The sequence below is a fragment of the Oreochromis niloticus genome, linkage group LG16, assembly GCF_001858045.2.
Source record: "Oreochromis niloticus isolate F11D_XX linkage group LG16, O_niloticus_UMD_NMBU, whole genome shotgun sequence".
NCBI classification, from domain to species: Eukaryota; Metazoa; Chordata; class Actinopteri; order Cichliformes; family Cichlidae; genus Oreochromis; species Oreochromis niloticus.
This window is the reverse complement of record NC_031987.2, coordinates 15,976,703-15,995,574: the sequence shown is the minus strand read 5'-3', so window position 1 is coordinate 15,995,574 and position 18,872 is coordinate 15,976,703. Positions and strand designations below refer to the sequence as shown.

General features: G+C 38.9%; 1 protein-coding gene across 2 annotated transcripts; it reads right to left on the bottom strand.

Annotated features, from left to right (window-relative positions):
- Window positions 1-14: 14 nt before the first annotated feature.
- col28a2a (collagen, type XXVIII, alpha 2a) lies at window positions 15-18,847 on the bottom strand. 2 transcript variants are annotated; one of them, XM_005452956.3, is made up of 38 exons: window positions 18,741-18,847; window positions 18,242-18,310; window positions 15,927-16,084; window positions 15,607-15,744; window positions 14,781-15,355; window positions 14,125-14,145; window positions 13,915-13,974; window positions 12,907-12,960; window positions 12,157-12,201; window positions 12,047-12,073; window positions 11,915-11,959; window positions 11,749-11,793; window positions 10,675-10,728; window positions 9,753-9,821; window positions 9,599-9,667; window positions 9,389-9,457; window positions 7,927-7,995; window positions 7,061-7,129; window positions 6,863-6,931; window positions 6,470-6,538; window positions 6,287-6,358; window positions 6,133-6,201; window positions 5,979-6,050; window positions 5,720-5,788; window positions 5,536-5,604; window positions 5,388-5,456; window positions 5,204-5,272; window positions 5,001-5,069; window positions 4,765-4,833; window positions 4,498-4,566; window positions 4,329-4,409; window positions 4,190-4,225; window positions 4,068-4,104; window positions 2,311-2,868; window positions 1,936-2,225; window positions 1,597-1,840; window positions 725-916; window positions 15-630 (listed from the first exon to the last, which is right to left on the bottom strand). In XM_005452956.3, exons 4-38 carry the CDS (start codon window positions 15,734-15,736, stop codon window positions 623-625), a joined length of 3,681 nt encoding a protein of 1,226 aa, XP_005453013.1. In that variant the 5' UTR covers window positions 15,737-15,744; window positions 15,927-16,084; window positions 18,242-18,310; window positions 18,741-18,847; the 3' UTR covers window positions 15-622. The 2 variants fall into 2 exon arrangements, with proteins under 2 accessions (XP_005453013.1, XP_019208060.1); XM_019352515.2 differs by lacking the exons at window positions 18,242-18,310; window positions 18,741-18,847 and having other exon boundaries at window positions 15,927-16,753.
- Window positions 18,848-18,872: the final 25 nt, after the last annotated feature.

Below are 18,872 nucleotides of genomic sequence, written 5' to 3'. Positions count from 1 at the left end.
TGCAAAGCAGACAATCATCCTTTTAGATTTTATTATTAAAATGTTTTTAAAAATCACCTGAGATATACAGACTGCTCAAATCAACAGAACTTAAATGAATAAACTGCAGAAAACCCCAATCTTTACAAGAAGATCTGATCTGCAGTAGACCTCTGGAAGCAGGACACATGTAGTAAAACACCTTTGTTACTTTATTACAGCTGCCAGTTCTACCCATGTGGACACATTGCAATAGAATCAGGAAAAACAAACAGGAAAACACAAAAGTACTCAAAACACATATATCAGCATAATATAAAACATTACACTATTGCTGTTTTACTCTAAATATATTCAGCATATATAAACTGCATGTCTGGGTGAGGTATAAGAATAATCCATAGAATTTTAAGCCTAGGAAGGACAATACAGTATCACTGAGGTAAGAAAGGCTTTTTAATAAAATAACAGTCAATCTGATTTTGTTTTTGTTAAACCAGGAACATGTCAGCTGTCTTTCTATTTATTAAAAATGTTTTTGTGTCTAAGGCCAACTGTGACACAAGAGTCACAAGGCATCTCATTAAAATGAGGAAAGCTGAAGATTGTCGAGCTGGACTCCTAGTGATGGTGTTTCCTCCTTTTATCCACCTGAAATGGACAATAAAGTGACAAAATGATATTCACAGAAGAAACATCAATAAAGAAAAATGCACATTTACTGTTTAAAATCTACAGATTTTACCTGTTCTGAACAGAACGCAAGTCTTCTTGCATTCATCTTCTGTTTCGTAACGGTTGCCATTTCCACCACAGCCTCCGTACCAGAACTGTGCACAAGCATTGGCCTGCTTGTCATAATACCAGCGTATGATATAGTCTCGGCAGGTGCCTTGGTCCAAGCTGAGGTCACAGCGGGGATCAAGACGAGGGGTCTCTGAAGAGGGAATGGTATGTGAGACACGTTTACTAAAAAAAATATTTATGTGTTAAAAGAATAGACTTAGCCCTTTCCCGACAGAGCTAACAATGATAGATTCAAGGTTTCTTAAAGTGCATAGTCAAAATTAGTTCTTGCAACAAGACATTGATCCCAAGCTCATCAGCAAAGTTACAACAGAAAGGCTAAAAAGAAAAGAACCAATGTCTTTTAATGGCCCAATAGAAATAAAGACCTTGACCCTCAACTGAAATTCTGTGACAGGACCTTAAAAGAGATGTGTACAAATGAATGCCTGCAAATTTAACATACTGAAGCAAAACTGTAACAGTTGGGCCAAAATTCCAAAATGATGTGAGAGACTAATAAAGTTATACAGAAAACAGCTGCTTCAAGTTATTGCTATTAAACCTTTACAAGCTAGACTGCAATACTGCATAAAGTCCTGTGAAATCTTCCCTTTTCACGACTCTACTATGGAGAATTTCCATGTACTACAACCCCACACAGCTTACAACCTTTTTTTTTTATTAACACAGTGTATTGATTTGCCTCAGCAGGTAAAGCAGAGATATCCTGTTAAGCTATGACAAAAACCCCAGTTCATTTATCCATTTTCATTTAGTTTTTATGTTTTTCTTTCTGTGACATATCCTGTACAGGAGTATGGTACTCACCTCCAGGCTGAACTGGAATCACCACAGGCTGTAACTGATTTGAGTTTGAGGAGGAACTTGAAGTCAGTGTTGATGAAGATGTTCCAGATACAGATGATGATGAAGATGATACAACAGTCGTTTTGGACACAGAACTTTCTCTACCAGGTGATATAAATGTTGTTTTGTTGACTCTAGACAGATGCTTGTCACCCCGCACGTGAGCCCTTAAATCTAAATCTTCACCATCATCATCCTCTGTCACCTGTGTGAAACAGCAATACAGTGTTTCAGTATTGCAATAAATACATTTACTGTAAATAACAAAGTATTATGTAATTAAAACAGTGCAGACGAGACCTGAACAGGAAGAGGATCGGCACTGATGGGCAGTGTGAAAGTGTCTCCACGGCCACGGCTATTGGTGTGTCTTTGGCGTTGGATTTCTTCTTCATAACTGTTCCCATATCCATTGTTTCCAAAAATGTAACCATTGTTGCCATAGCTATTATAGGTATTAGTAGTCGCTCCATTATTTCCATTAACACTAAGCACATTGTTACCATTCCAGTGTCCATTGGTAATGTGATTGTAAATAAAGGCACCATTTTCATCTTCACAGAACTGGCTGACAAGTTTGGACTCCAGTGCTGTGGAAAAATGAAAACAAAAGTGGGATTATTAGGCATTTTAAAACTCCTCACAATATTTAAAGTATCTGGCTTTGACTTTCACCTGTTAGCGTGTTGAAGTCATCAATGAGGTACACGTGTTCACTGTCTGGGTCTGAGGCTATAAGATTGAGTTCCTGTAAGAACTCAGCCTGCGTTGGATCAGAGGAATTGACAATTCCCAGAGCATACATCTCAATGTTTGCAGCGTGAGCCTCCCGCACAGCTACATCAAGCTTGACAGGCTCTCGTTTGTCAGTTTGACCATCAGTGATGACGATGGCTACTTTTCTGACACCGGGGCGGGCGCTGAAGAAGGCCTCCTGAGTCGCCTTTCTAATTGCAGTGCCAGTGTAAGTGCCCTCTCCCATGTAAAGCATTTTTCTGATCGCCTGCTTGATGTCCTGCTTGCTGACGTAGCGAGCCAAGTTGAATTCTAAATGAACATCCAGACTGTAGAGGACCAGGCCAATTCTGGTGGCGTTGCGTCCAACTGTGGTCCGATCCACTAACCTCGTCACGAAATCTTTGATGATCTCAAAGTTCTCAGGCCCAACACTCTCTGAGCTGTCAATGACGAAGACAAGTTCCATTGGCCTTTCCTTGCACTTGATGCCACATCCTGAAAAGGTATAAAGTACAGATAGTACATGACTGCTTTATTGCACATGTGCAGTTTATGGGCAAAGGCAGACCATCAGCGGCTACTCATACTGGCACAATCTGCAATGACAATAAACCCTCTTAAACCTAGGAGTGTTGCTTCTGCAGCTGGTTGCTATGATAAAACAACACTACGACACTAAAAGGCTATCAGACAAAGTTAAGTTGTATTAATTATGTGCACAGAAATATGGCTCAGAATCAGTGCATGCTATTCACTGCACCACTGCCATTTGCTAACAATTTCACAGTGTCCCTTTAATAAAGAATCAGCCACCAAAGTTAAAAGAAAAGAAAGAAATGATGGCACCTGCAGTGCATCCAGTGGCCACTTGAGGCTGGCTCCATAACTGAGTCAGTCCCCACAGACTCAAATTTCAAAAAAGCCAACTTTACAACAAAAATAGGCATGTTGACAGTCCGGTACAAACACAATTTTGGTCTTTATTAATTTTCCTCTTTTAGCTATTAAAATGATAAACAAGATAGAGTCAGGCAACTTTGTGACAAGTAGGTGTCGACTAGGCCACTAGCTAGGTGTCAAAATGTCAGTGGAACATTTTTATTCTAATTTATTCTGAAGATACCATGGCTAATTATAGTTTTTAATTTACTAAAACCCTGTTTAAGAAGTCTTCACTCCAGGTTTTGTGAGTGAAATTCTAGCATTTTCTGTTTTATCTCACTAGTGCATGCATACTGTATACAGATGATCTAATACATTTGTTAAGCACTGCAGTCTTTCCATGCACTTTGCTTATTAAACATAATAGTATTAATTAACACCTCAGTACTTTAACCTGTCATCAAAACATTCACTTCTTGTTCAAAACATCCATAGATGTTTGACTGAGTTTAAACTAGAGGGGCACGTACTGAGCACATCCTCCATCAGTGCCAATGTCAGTGCTCCATGCTGCATTGTAAAGGCATTTAAAGACTGTGGTTTTGAATGCAGACATTCAAAAATACAGACAAACAAATTGCATAATCATATATTTTTAGGCTGCTGCTTTGGCGAACTAATAAAATACCAGCATGACAGTAATGAATTCAGAGCTCCTCTGCACACAGATTTAAAAGATTTAATTGCAGATTTTACTTTGCCGCATTGTCTGTTTATTAATTATTGTTAAAATAGACTAGGCTCAATCTTACCACAGATTTCTTTGATCAGCTTAATAATTTCTTCTCTCTGAAAAACATGGAAAACATATGTCAGTGGAAAATCTTTTTACTTTTTTGAATGGCCCCAAAAAATGTTGAATTACTGAACTTACTGTGAGGCTTGGTTCTCCCTTTTCTCCAGGCCTTCCCTGTAATTTGAAAAAGGATGAAAAACAACATTCACGTTTCAGTTTTGTGTTGTTAAAAACACACATATGAGTAATTTGCCATTGTGATTTTCGTCTATTTTACCATTTCACCAGGGACTCCAGGATCTCCCATGTCTCCTTTTGTACCCTTTATTCCTCTCTCACCCTGTAGTCCACGATCACCCTATCATGACAGAAGAATAAATTATCAGTCAGAGACCAAGTAATCCGACATCAATAAAATATTTGAAAGATGCATGTAAATTCATCACTTTTTCTCCAGGAGGCCCATCTCCCCGAGGCCCTCTAGGCCCAGTCATGCCTTGCGATCCTGGCTCACCCTGAAATTAAGCTGTGTTATTCACTGAATCATACAGAAGAGATCCAAACTCAAGAAAGATCATAAATTATCCTTGTGCTTATCCTGCGGCCGGTTTGCCAGGCAGTTCACTTGTGAAACATGTCAGCACCAATAAAATGCCGCTTCACTCTTTCATATACAAAAATAAATGAATATACAAAACATATACAAAACTTACCTTTGGACCTTGAATACCTTCTCCTGGAGGACCAGTTGGGCCCGGAGGACCTGGCCTTCCAACATTGCCCTTAAGACACAAAATTTCAAGTATATTAATGAATCAATATTCTACACAAAGCAGCACATACATTAAATATGTATGTGAAAAATACAAGTTTCAACATTATAATTTGTCAACATTAGAATTAGCATGTAGAATTAAAAACAATTAGATCAAACTGTAATCGCCCTTACTGGTGGTCCCTGTAAGCCTTCTCCTGGCGGACCAGGCAAACCTGGCAATCCTCTAAACCCAATGTCTCCCTGAAAAAGACGTGATAGTATAAAACAGGCATCCTTACACATATCAAACCCTCCTCCCAAAAAACAGCGATGCAAAAACTATAATAACAGACTAACTAGATTATCCCAGAATCACGTAGCATGTAGGTACAAACCTTAGGTCCAGGAAATCCCACTCCTTCAGGGCCGGGCTCACCTGGTAGTCCTGGCTGGCCTGGAGGACCCTGGTTAAAGTACAGAGATTATTCCAGTTTTAGCAACTTTGCACAACATTAAGTAATTACAGAGTTGCAGGAAATACTTTTAGGAATTTGTCATGTCTTGGCAGTTGATACCAACCATAGGGCCAGGGAAGCCTTGGCCTTTTGGGCCAGCAGGACCTGATGAACCTGGATAGCCGCGATCACCCTGGTACAACAAATTCAACAATGAGGCCCAAACCTTTGTGTTTTAATCAGTGTGTCTAATAAATTAGGACTGCATTTACCTTTGGACCAGGTAGTCCATGGCCTGTTTCTCCAATAGGACCAGGTGGGCCAGCGGGACCAATATCACCCTGAACACGAGACAGTTAAGTCTGACTACAGCAACAGTTTTTTGATGCATTATGTTGTATCAGACTACACTGGTGGCTGCTTACCAAGATCAGTGTAAAGAGAAAATTTATTTACCTTTGCACCTGCTATGGACCGTCCCGGCTGCCCCGGCATGCCCTGCTGGCCTGGTATCCCGCGTTCACCCTGGAAGGAAATTGTTGAGGAACTTAAGATCCTATTCACACTTGTCTTTATTTTAACAACAAGTGTGCTGCCAACAACTGGTAGAAGACTCATTTTTTTGGCTTAGTTCAAAGTTTGGGTTAATGTGTATACACTATCACAGACGCTTACTACAGTAAGATATTATCGTCATGTTCTGTGAAATTCTTACTTTTGGTCCAGATGGTCCTGAGACCCCAGGAGGTCCATGTAACCCACGGATGCCCCTAATACCCTGGTCGCCCTGGGAGTGAATACATAATATATTTTGTGAGTAGCATTAAGAAAACTGTGTGCCACACAAGACTACTGAATTATAAACATACCTTCTCGCCTTGAGTGCCAACTCCTTGTGGCCCCTCAGGACCTCTCAAACCAGGCAAACCCGGCTCACCCTAAAAAAACGAATGGGTTTATTCAATAAATAATAAGACTTTTTTCATAACCATTGTTAAAATGATCAGTCAGACACTGCTTTACCTTCTGCCCTGGAGCTCCATCTTCTCCTGGCAGACCAGGCAGGCCACTCACTCCTGCCGCTCCAGGTTCTCCCTGTAACAGCAGAATGTTTTCACATTCAGCTTTTGCTGTATTCGGTACTGTTTTATGCTGATAGACCATGATTAGCCTGACACGCTTTGTTCAGGAAATGTCTTATCTTACCTTTGGCCCAGGTTCACCAACACCTGTCTCTCCTGGAGCTCCATGCTCTCCTGGTAAACCTTGGTCTCCCTTTGAAGAGAAGTCATATCCTAGTCATATCCTACCACGTTTAATTAAACTTAAATCAGAAAACTTAAAATTTCAGATTTAATAATAATTCAATTTTGAAATATTTTACCTTTTATTTTATTCATTTGTAGTAGTTTTAATTGTCTGCTGCCTCTGTTTGATAACTATGGCAAGCAGTTAAATTATTTTGTCCTGATATGACAGGTCAGGGTAAAATTAGTTCTAGACTGACCGGGAATCAAGTTTGTATCTTGTCTGTGTGACTAAAGTAAACAAGTAAACCTGTGTAATCTGAATATGCATCTTAAGGGTTTTTTAACAAACCTTGGGCCCAGGTAGACCTTCTCCTGGAAGACCTCTGACTCCTGGAGGGCCTCTTGGTCCTTCATTTCCCTGTACAATAATAATAATGATTCGAGGGTTATTTTAATGTGTGATGCTCCTGCATTCCAATTTATCAGCATATGTGTCAGAACAAATAAAGGCAATCAAATAGCATTTAGATAAAGATGTCGTCCTGACCTTTTCTCCCTGTATGCCCACTCCTATTGGTCCAGTTGGACCTGGCAATCCTGGTGGGCCCAGTTCTCCCTGGGAATAAACCATCATTGTCATAAATACTTACTATTAACATTCATGTGTTCACCCAGTGTTAGCTGTAGAAGAGAGAGTGAATAGATCGCTTTCCTTTTTTGTGATCCCTGAGATTTTTTTGTGCACTTTGCATTAAATTCGTGTCCTTTTGGTTTCCCTTTCATTAATAAGGATTTAAAGTTGATTTTGATTTCAGGGAATCACTGTTGTTGCACAAAAGTATACAGGCCCAGTCTCAGCCTCCCGGTGGGTTTTAGTTTGTTCCTGAAAATGCTAGAATTAGTATTATAGTATATAGGAAACTCATAACGTGAGAAAGACTGTAAAGATCAACAGCATTGCAAACAAAAACTCATTTTTATTTTATAGATTACACTTCATCTTATCCTGTACACACAGACAGAATATGGTTATGTCCAGTGAGTTCCCAGACTCATTTAATCTTCATATACTGTATTTTCACATTTGTTGTTGTTTATCAACCTTTTTCCAGGTTAATAAATGTTTTAACTCACAAGCAGCCAATGAAAGATTGTGTTATAGCAAGTGTTATAGCTACCTAATCTTATAGTATATAGTGCAGCTCTGCTGTATGCGCTACCGTTAACATTCCCACAGTAACCAGATGTTTAATCTAACGCACTCCTGTATTTTGCCTCACTCAGTCACAACATTTTTATAATTGTAGCCTAAAGGACTTCTGGAGTTTCCCCTCATGGATTTCATTAGTCTTTGTTGTGAACAGTCTTTGTTGTTGCACTGAATTTTCTTAGTTAACTTCATTTACAACCCACCTTTTCTCCTTTGATGCCTACACCCTGCTGTCCCCGCGGTCCCCTGGGCCCTGGCAGCCCTCGATCCCCCTGTAGACCAAAATCAGGTCAACTCCATTAGTTACATAACAGCCACTCAAGATTGGGTCACAGCCAAATCACACTGTTTCAGTAAAGATAGCATGGCAGGAGAGCATGTTTGCTCCTGTTTCTGATTGATTCACAATGATCCCATGACCCAGGAATGACACTTTTGTTTTGTTTGTTTGTCTTTCTGACAATTTTTGAGTGTACAATAATTTTATCTATACTAGTGTTTGTTCATTTAAAAAAATCTGAATGGAGAGGAGAGGGTTTGTTTTTTCTCAATAGGATGGTATAGTAAAAAGTATAATCACCAGAAAGTCTGAAAGCGATTAAAAACATGTAACTGCTTGAGGACATTTCAGTGTTAATTCCCTCAACAAATAAAACTGCTTTTAGATTTCTTTACACAGAAGCTTCAACAACTTTATAAAGAGAGTGTTACTAACATTATTTTAGGTTTTTACTCTTACTCGTTTATTATACTGTTTTTTCGCTGTGGTTAGGTTGTTTTCTTTGCTGCTACACAGTAAGACCTGCTGTCATTAGTATTAACATGTCTTGCTAAGCCCTTGGTTGAAACCCAGCTATCTCTATTTGAATGAGACGTCTGCTGTGTGTTTTATAATGCAGCATGTGGCAGCATGGGGAAAACATAGTTTTTAGGCTTAACAACAGAGTGTGTATACACGCTTGAGTGAACGCCTGAATTGTGAGTCAGTGAGCTGGAACAGAGGGTGATTTTGACAGATGTGTATGAACTAGTTACCTGAGACTGAATCATACACTCTTCGTTTCTTTTAGTAATGCTCACTGAGGAACTTATTTAATCACAATTTATGTCTTTGTAACCTTCAGATCCAGCAACTGATTCATGGAATATTTACTGTAATAGATTTTGAACTTGGTAATGATGAAAGTAGTTAGTTTAAAGATCATTGTAATGAAGGCAGATTATCTGCAGCACTCAATTTGTCTAGTAGTGTGAGATCAGAGGTGTGTTTTCAGTGCCGTGATATAGAGGTGAAGCACTGTCAGATTAATTCAGATCAATATTTTTGCCACATTTCTTATGGTTTCAAAATAGTGTTTTCCTCCTCTATTTGCAAGATTATGCAAAACTACCAGTTTCACATTTATCAAAAATTGTGGCGAAGTGGAGCATGGCTGAAGAAAGAACCTATTAAAATTTGGCTTTGGTTCAGGTATTTTTTCCTCCAAAATCTGCGATTAATAAATTATATCTTATCTTAAATGCAATATAGGACATTTGCCTTGGTGGAGGATATACTAATAATGTTTAATATTTTTTTCAAGAATATCTTATGCCTTTTACTCGCCTGCCTGTTAAACACAACCCCAACTTTTTTATTCTCTAATGATAGATTTAAAGAAATACCTTTGGTCCAGGAAACCCTTCACCTTGGGGTCCTTTTTCCCCTTGAACACCTTGTGATCCTTGAGGTCCCTGTAAAGATAATCAGCGTACAATATAGCTAGCTGTAAGTCAAAACACAGACTTTCTTCAGAGAGCAGATCTCCCACTAACACCAACACTGGCTTCACAGCTATAAAACTGTAGCACAGACTCTGATGCTTCTGAACTTACAGGAAGGCCGGGTTCACCCACTCCTGGAGGACCAGGAGGACCTGGTCTGCCCTGGAATCCCATGTCACCCTGAAGAGAAATATTAACACAAATTAGTCACCCAAACACAATCACGACGATCAATATTCAGAGGACAGTCCATAACATGACTTACTTTTGGTCCAGGAAGCCCAATACCAGTCTCCCCTTGAATTCCTGGAGGGCCGGGTGGGCCCCGTTCACCCTGTATTCACAAACATATTATTTAAACAACTGTACGTTGGACCTGGAAGCATTAGCATATAGAAGTACCGAATGACAATGTTTATATCACTCATCTTTTGTTACCACTTAATTTAAACCTTTAGTAGCTTGGTTTCATTGTATTAAAAAGACGGAAAAAGGACTGACATGTTTTATTTTTCCCTGTGTATAAGGTTAAGAAAGCCCAAAGGTCATTACTACATCAAAGGTGAATCTCAAAGTTGGGGTAAAGGTAGCTGTTATCTAAAGATAAGAAAAATAAGCTCAAAATCATGTAATTACTCAGACTGTTTAACAAAGTCTGTATCTACAGTTTTAACCTGAACTGATACGAGGAATAAATACAAAGACTTGTCTTACAGCTACTCAACTTGCTTGTGTGCTTGCACAAATTGCATAGAGACCACCAAGACTCCTTGTAATCTTTCCAAATGCCTACAGGTCCTCACATGGTGAGACACTGAGCATACACAGACTTTCCATGTGTGTGTTATTAAGTGCAAGCCTTGTTGGAAAAGCTGAAGATGGTGTAGGCACCCCATAATCTGCATTTAGAAACAGGATATGGGCCATTGGGAGAGCCTAGAGTGAGACTTTTTGATTATGTTTTTTCCCTGAGCTCCTGAATGGAAGTAATGATGGGGAAGGTATTGGCTTATTGCCAAGTCTTCACGCAGGGGTCTATTATAAGACAACCGGCTTCTGTGTTATAGAGTTGTTACTGAGGTAGAAAAAACTCTAACCTCTTGTTTATGCTCAACATAAAAGGAAATGCAAAGGTCACAGCAGATGTGCATGATAGGATAAGTAAAAGTTGTTCAAAAGGGGCAGACCTGCTTTCCCTGGGGGCCCTCAGGTCCACTGTCTCCATGTGGTCCTGGTAAACCCTGGATAAGAACAACATACAGTGACTGATCATTACCTGAAATGTCACAATATTGTGGGTGTGCATGTGTGCTTGAGTATGTGTATCGATAGGGGCTTCTAGTGAAACTGAACTCCATTTGTTTATTCAGACAAATATCATGTAACAATGAATAGCTGAAGTTGCTGCATTGTATCTATAACAAATCAGTTCAAAGGCTGACACATATGCACACATAGAGCTTAGCAAAAAACAACTTTACTAAAAGCAAATTGATAAAGTGCATTACAAAACAAATTCAAAGGTGATAATCCAAAAGAATGCAAGACATGAAATGGTTAGGCACCAGAAAAAGAAACTGACAGGATTTCAAATGAAGCTTATGTGTAAGTTTAATAAGGAAGATCTGTAATCACTCATCTGCCTGCTTCCCTGTCCCTATCTCTCCTGAACCTGGTCACTCACAGCTCTATCCAAATCTCCATCTTCATCTTCACCGGCACCAGTGTCTGGACTCCAGGAGATCCTGTCTTAATTCCTATCACCGCAGGCATTCTGTTATGATGGGTTATCATTAACTAATTGCCAAATAGCTCAACTAAATGTTATATCTCAATAAATCATCTTCAATTCTTCCTAATGATCTATCCTTTTTAAAATACACAGAGCATCATTTACAAAACAAGACACAAGTGAAACAAAGCTCAGGTGTGAAAAATCAACCACACCACAAACCAGTGATGCCAGATAATCACAGGGAAACAAAAGCAGCAAGTACAAACAAAAAAAAACACACAAAAAATGAAGGTTCATGATAAAAGTAGGAAAAAAACAAATAAACAGGTAACACTAAGGCATGAAGGCTACTGCTGAACAAGACGACAGAGACAGGAGAAAATAAGAGTTGCAACTAAAAACTGATGAAAAACAGTGATGACGACAGCACCCACTGATTCTGAGGTAAAACACTTTGCTGCTCTGTTTTATCTGCTTATTAAATTGCTTATTAAATTTATGTTAAGACGCATGAGTTCATACTAACCTGCAGGCCTCGGGGTCCTCTTTCTCCTATTGACCCCTCAGGACCCTGAAACACATAAAACACACATAGGAAACAGGCCATAAACCCAATTACCATATACACAATTAGTAAAATCCATTAAATTGAAAATGTATTTGGCATGTTTATGACACGAGCAATGTCATACCCTGTCTCCTTTGATTCCTGGAGTGCCACATTCACCCCTCTCACCCTGCGCAGAAATTACAAGAACAGTTCAGGGCTCAATTCGCTCTACCCCCCAAAAATCCCACCACTGTTACTAATCTAAATTTCATACCTTATCTCCTTTGTAACCTGGTTTTCCCTGCAAATAAAAATGATTGAGATGCCATGTGTGAACAAGCTTCAGAAACAATGAAGATGTTGATCACAAATAGTGTCATTTACCTCTGGACCCTCTCGCCCGGGTACTCCACTTAATCCTGCTTCACCCTTAGGTGGGATTAGAAACAGGTTTAGAAACAAAAATGGATATTTGAGAGGGAGTACATTATTAGTGTGTTAAAGCAATTCAGATAATAATTCTGAAATAATTTAGAAAGACCTCATAGCCACTATACTTAATGGAAGCCAGTAAATAAAAGTTAAGTTTAAGAAAGATAACACAGACATTTCACAGTTAAAATGTAAATCAATACTAGCATGTAAAGCAATGTTGGAAAGATGTAAATGTAGTTTTTAATCATTTTAATTACAAAATAGCTCTTAATTACAAGCAGTAAACATGGGTTGAAAGCTCTGCAAGCATTTATAGTCATGGAAAAACTTTCTACTATTATTCAAAATGCATCATAGGCATCACTAAAGTTACCCTTACGAACCTAATTTTGTACCTGGTGTCACCAGTATTTTAGAGGTAAGGAACAGCAACAGCACGATAGTGATACATGTATTTTTAAATACAAGGTAATATGAATATGAGGAAAATAAAATGGGACCTAATATTGAACCTTGTGGTACTCCACTGGACACAAGCGAAGAAGTGAATTAAAGGCACGAATTTTGTAAGTTCAGGGAAGCCTACCATCTTTTTGCAAAACTCTGGTATGACGGAAGTATTAAGTAACTCATGAAAACGTCTGCAAGCTAAGAGCTTAACATTCAGAGCAGTCCACATATTCATCAAAGGGCACACACCTTTTGCCCTTTAGGCCCCGGGGCTCCATCATCACCAGGGCGACCTTTCTTTCCCTGGAAAATGCAACAAAATCAAGATAGAGATTGGATAATTTGTTTTGTAAATTTTGCATTCTTGTTGCTGTGCACAAAATGACTTCAGCAGATAATACTATGACCTTTAACCTCAACCAAGTCTTTGCCGAGTAACCGTGTGGAAAAAGGTCAGGGTTTCTGACAGATCTGTATGATCGCTGAAGCTATGAAACATGAAACATCTTGTCCACATGGCCAGGAGTCATTGTTTTGAGCAGCACCTGGATATTGTGTGTCAGTTACTATTCACCAGAAATCCCTAGTTTGTGGTAATTTTACTAATAAGAGCAATTATAAGAGCCTCTTAGTCTGAGTGTAAGAATGTGAAGAATCTCTCTGTGGTGAAAGCACCTGGTCACACAGTAGTTGTCAGTCAATAATATGACTGTCTGTCGGCAACTTGACCACCTTATCTGAGCAGGAGAAGGGCTTAAACTGAAGTTGTTATGAGTAAAAATGTGTGAGTATGTGTGTAGAACAGCTGAGATCATCTTGTGTAACTATTCTTCTGTTGCCATCCCATTGACCATGGCAAGATTAGTGAGATTTACTATGGCCAAATAACCAGTTTTACAGGGAATGGAGCTCTAAATGTGATGCTTCTGTCCTCCATGGGTCACATCCGATGCCACATTACTATAATAACTAGATGAGTAGGTAAATGCATTTTTCTTTAAATAGCAGATGAAAGTCTCTGGTCCTTTTTCATTAATCTTCTTTTAGATGGTGGGATTGAACCACCCATCCTCTTTGTTTGTGCAAATGCCTCTAAGCTGTATTTAAAAAGCAAGCAATTATCCCGTCTGAACAAAAACGACACAGCAATCATAACTAAAATATCAGGTTCGTATAAAATGTTTCTGAAATCCTTCTCACTGACGAGTGCGACACTTCAAAGAAAACTCATTGCTTATGGTGTATTTTCATACTTACTGCAGGCCCACTGGGTCCTCTCTCTCCTTTGTCACAAGCACATCTCTGAGCCACTGGGCACTTCAAAGAGAAGAGATACGATTATTAAACTGCGATAAAAGCCATTTTTTAACAGTCAATTAAATGAAATAATTTAGCTACTTAATGACATTTTATTGAATATCAAATATCTGCAGTTAGTGTGAGTTAATATTTGTAACTTGTACTTACATCTTCATCAGCTAAGCGAATCTGCAAAGAAAATAGAAATAGACTTTCAGTTGTACGAACATACTTCAGACACTTATTAGGTTTCTTCTGTTATTGCCAAGATGTGTTGTCATGATTCAGCATAACTTACATGTCTACATGCATTGGTTTTGATACAAATTTAGGAAATAATGAGATTTTGGTATACAAATCTTAACTTTGCAGTATACATTAACTTTTAAAGTCCTTTAAAATGATGAGTTACAGTGACTGAATGAGTGCGTGTAATAAATAAAGTGGTCAAATGCAATGGACATGAATATATGCACGTCATGTATTATTCCACAGGAAATCTGACTGCCTTAACCCAATTATTAATTTTAATTGTTAAGGGAGTTTATTATCAACATTAATACAATTAGAGATTACCAGACGGAAAAGACAATCCTGGGGGCTTTTCCTTTGTGTGTCTTTTTAAAGGTTCAAGAGAAAAGCATAAATCCAGAGCGGACATGAACATCTTTCATTTGTTTTTTCCACAGCACTGTCATCACTTCATCTCTATAAGATTACATGAAGCTTGCATATCAATGTACCAACTCCCATTCAAAGCAAATACATCACTTTTCTTTTTTGTTTTGCCTACTGAGAGATGAGCTTTAATACTTAATACTCACAATTTCAGTGGAGATTTTTTCGACTACGTTATCATCCTGTAAATTACGGAGAAAGACAGAAGCAGGGGAGCTGGCAAGGAGGCGGAGCTTAGCAACATTGGCCGGTTCATTGGCTGCTCGAGTGATGCCCAAAGTGAAAAACTTGATGCCCTGGTTTTTGGCTTCAGCAACAGCAGAGAAAATGTCAGGGTTCCTCGGGTGGGAAACACCATCTGTAAGCAGCACTGCTACTTTGATGCTGTGAGGGCTGGATTCTTCCAGGTAAATCTTGGTCATGTTGGTGATAGCGTACGTGGTGTAGGTGCCATGCCCAATGTAAACCATTGGGGTTATTTGGGTCTTGAAATTCTCTGCTCCTCTCCAATCTCTGAAGGTCTGCTCTGTGATAACGTGGCTGCTGTACTGCAGCAGAGCCACTCTCAAACTCAAGCTGCGTCCAGTCTGCAGCCGGACACCTTGGAGTCTGTCCACCATGTTCATGGCAAACTGCTTTTCATCCTCATGATTGTCTTTTGCACTCTCAGAGCTGTCCAACAGGAAGGCAAGTTCCAGGCTACAGTCTTCATCAAGGATGGCTGTGACCACACAGAACAAGTTCTCTGATTAACTGATTGACTGCATCTCAATCAACTTGATGAGAAAATGCTGCAATTTTTGTAACAAATCCAAAAATTTACATGGAGAAGATGTAAAAATTTTGCAAAATCAGTTGGGATTATGAATTTGTGTTTCTTATTTTGTTGAAATATACTGCTTAAGTTTTGAGAATGATGAAATATTAATGCATCACTTTAAAAACAGTCTTCTTTATTCATTTATTTCTTACCTTGACCATTGTAGATATTTGCACCCAGAGGTTTGGCTCCAGAATTCTTGATAGTTTTCCTCGCTTGGTAAAAGTCTTGGGCCCATATGCTGGACAGTGCTGTGGCCAGCAGCAGTGGTGTAAGCAACATCCTTGCCCCTTAGAGAATACAGCAATGACAAATTAAAGGCACGTCAAAATTACACTCTACAAAAGAGGTTTCCACATCAAATCAGAGTGTAGCAGGTTGTTTTTTGGAGAAATCAAACTCTTAAATGTGATATTTTAGAAAGGTAGTCCATCTTTAAAAGTATTAAGAGACTTTCTTCACAATGACTTACAAGCCAGCTTCCTGTGCAATTGCTGCAGTCAGTCCTATTTTCGGAGTCGTCCAAAATGCAGAATTAAAAAAGGCAGCAGGGTGGGCAGAGGACCAGCAGAGGACAACTAACACAGTGGGTTCCACTTCATTGATTGTGAAGCAGCAGTAGTGTCAGTCCTGCTGGGAGAAGAGACTAAGAGACCCTCAGACATTCACTCCTCCTTTATAAGGAGGCACCGACAGACCAGATCCAATGGAGCAAGGCCAACACTCCTGTGCTTGCCTGAGGCAAAGAGATCGCTGAGATATGTTTGAAAGAGTGAAGCAATGTAGTGCATGTTTGGTGAACTTGGTATTTTAATGACTACAAATTGAACCACAGAATAACACAGAATTATATTCATCATGTTAAGTAATGGACTGAAATCATTATAGTTACAGAGTTTAATTAGCTGCATTTAGATTCTTCTATAATCACTAATGTCATCAAACTCACTATAGTTAAATAGCGTTATGTTAGATGCTTAATTCTTTTGTATTTGCAGTGAGCTCGTAAAATTGGAATGGTTTTAGTGATGTTTTTGTAACACTGGTGCTAAAATTAAATTCCATAAGGGTGTGGGGGTTTCAAAATTTAAAGGCTCTAAAGGCAAATTCCTCATCACCTTCGGTCTCACCCAAGTCACCCAGGGCTTTGGAATGACCATAACAGTGCTGCCTGTGGGAAAAAGGGTTAAAAGGTCCAAGATTTATGTTCGCTTTTAAATGCCAAGCAATGGAAACCAGTGAAGAGGTGCAAAAAGGTGGCAATCAAATAGAATTTTGATCCAAGTATTCTCCACAAAGTTCTTAGCTTGATCAGTTCATTAAAATTACATCTCTCTTTCCCTCTCTAATATATATATTTAGAGAGATAGAGAGATAGATAGAGAGATAGAGAGATAGATAGTACCTTTATACCTTTATTATGAGCTGTTAGTACATTGTACTCAGTATAATCAATCTGTTGGCTGTTGTTTTTGTGTCTTTTATCAAAAGAAGCTTAAAACCTCCCAGTGAGTGACAGGCACTTCAATTTTCAGAAAATAAATAAAAGGAAACTGCATGTGGCATTTCACCTTCCAGACCCTGAAATATGACCTTATGATATTGCAGAAGCAGAGATGACCTTTCATTGTGCTCCTGGTGTGGTTTAGATATGAGAATGGTCCTTGAGGATTTACAGAGCATTCTGCCTGCTGTGCTTAAAGTGAAGAGGCTCTGTATTACAGACCTGCAGGCTAGGAGTAATTAGAGGAGACTTTCTGACACAAAGGAATGCAACACTGAATGATGGTTTGGAAAAAAACACACACACTGCATCTTTGGATTATGACAAATGACAGCCTATCAGTATACTTCGTATATAGGGTGTACGAATGACTGTAAAGTTCAGGTGTGGTCAAAATGGATTACAAAGAATTCGGTCGATATGTCTGATCTGCAACTGCTTATCCAATGAATGTCACCAAAGGGCCTGGCGAGAAAGGAAGGGTGCACCCTGGATATGTTTGCCTGTCTGTTATAGGGCTCACTGTGAAGGACAACTATTCACTCTCATATCCACATGTACCACTAATGTAAAATCACCAGTTAACCTAAACTTGTTGACCAGATGTGCAAAGGAAGAGCACCCGAACTCCAAACGTAAAGGTCCGAAACAAAACATTTTTTTTTGACCAGAACCAAAAATTTTTTGCCATCCACGAGTCAAGATTTTCCCAGAGGTCTGAATTTTCTTGAGTAAATCTAAATTCCATCCATCCATCCATCCATCCATCCATCCATCCATCCATCCATCCATTCTCTGCTGCTTATTCTTTTTCAAGGTCACAGGGAGGATGGAGCCTATCCCAGCTGTCTTGTGGTGAGAGACAGGGTACACCCTGGAGAGGTCGCCAGTCTGTCGCAGGGCTAATAAATTTAAAATTTAATTTCAAATAATTCCAAACTTTTGAACTTATAGATGGTAAAAAAAAACCCAACCCCTCCAACTTATTTTCAGTGGGAGAAACAAGTTCCACATTTCGCAGCACTGTCATATGTTCAGTCTCGGCTGTTGACTTTATAAAGCATCTCTGCATCACACAGTGTGTTTTTATAAGCTGTAAAATTAGTTATATGCAATACTACTACAGTATCTCTTGCAAAATACACTATCCCAACCTATGTATGCAAGCACAATCTGACCTGAAGATTTTTAGGGGCCATATTTGCCTTCATTTGATAGGCAAAGACAGACATTAAAGCCAAACATAAAGGCAGGGAGAGAAAGAATGACATGCAGGAAATCACCATGACCCCAAGCTTCTGCAGCTTTTCAGCATTCGGGTTATCCACTTAACCAAGTCAGCAACAGCAGTCCTGCAACAGATAAGATTTGAGGTGTTCATGAATTTTCACAAAATGCTGAATTTATCTAATTTATTAGCATGTCATTTTATTACACAAGTTAAATTTAATGGATAGTTTATACAAAGAACTTTTTCCTTAATGATGAATTGTTTGAATAAATAAACCTTTGATTTGATATATTTCAGTTGCACTTCATTCAAAATTATTGCTTCAATATTATTATAATTAATGCTTGAGAGGGTGAAGAATCATTTTTTGTGTGTGAATAAAACTATCTCCTAATATTAAGCTGACAAACTAACTTGCAGCCATAATCAGCACTCCTGAGCCTTTTTTTATTTAGTTAACCCCAATTAATAAATAAATAAATAAAATAAAAAATCTGCTGACCAATAACTCCCCCTTTAATTAAACTCCCAGTTAAAAATCCAGTCCAAACCTTTCAGTTGGAGTAAATCTATATGCAGGGAGTAGTTGGCCTGTGAAAGACTAATTGACTTTGCCTCGCGACTGTATCTTATTGGAAATGTCGGCGCTGCCCTCTAGCGGTGTATGAAGGCATAACAACAAC

Bases quoted from the DNA above. Each gene is read 5' to 3' on its own strand.
- col28a2a (XM_005452956.3), bottom strand. From the start codon at position 15,736: ATGTTGCTTACACCACTGCTGCTGGCCACAGCACTGTCCAGCATATGG. The intron at 13,975-14,124 runs GTAAGTACAAGT...TTCTCTTTGAAG, and splicing joins TTCGCTTAGCTGATGAAGAT to TGCCCAGTGGCTCAGAGATG. The intron at 7,130-7,926 runs GTGGGTTGTAAA...GTTTATTCCCAG, and splicing joins TAGGCATCAAAGGAGAAAAG to GGAGAACTGGGCCCACCAGG.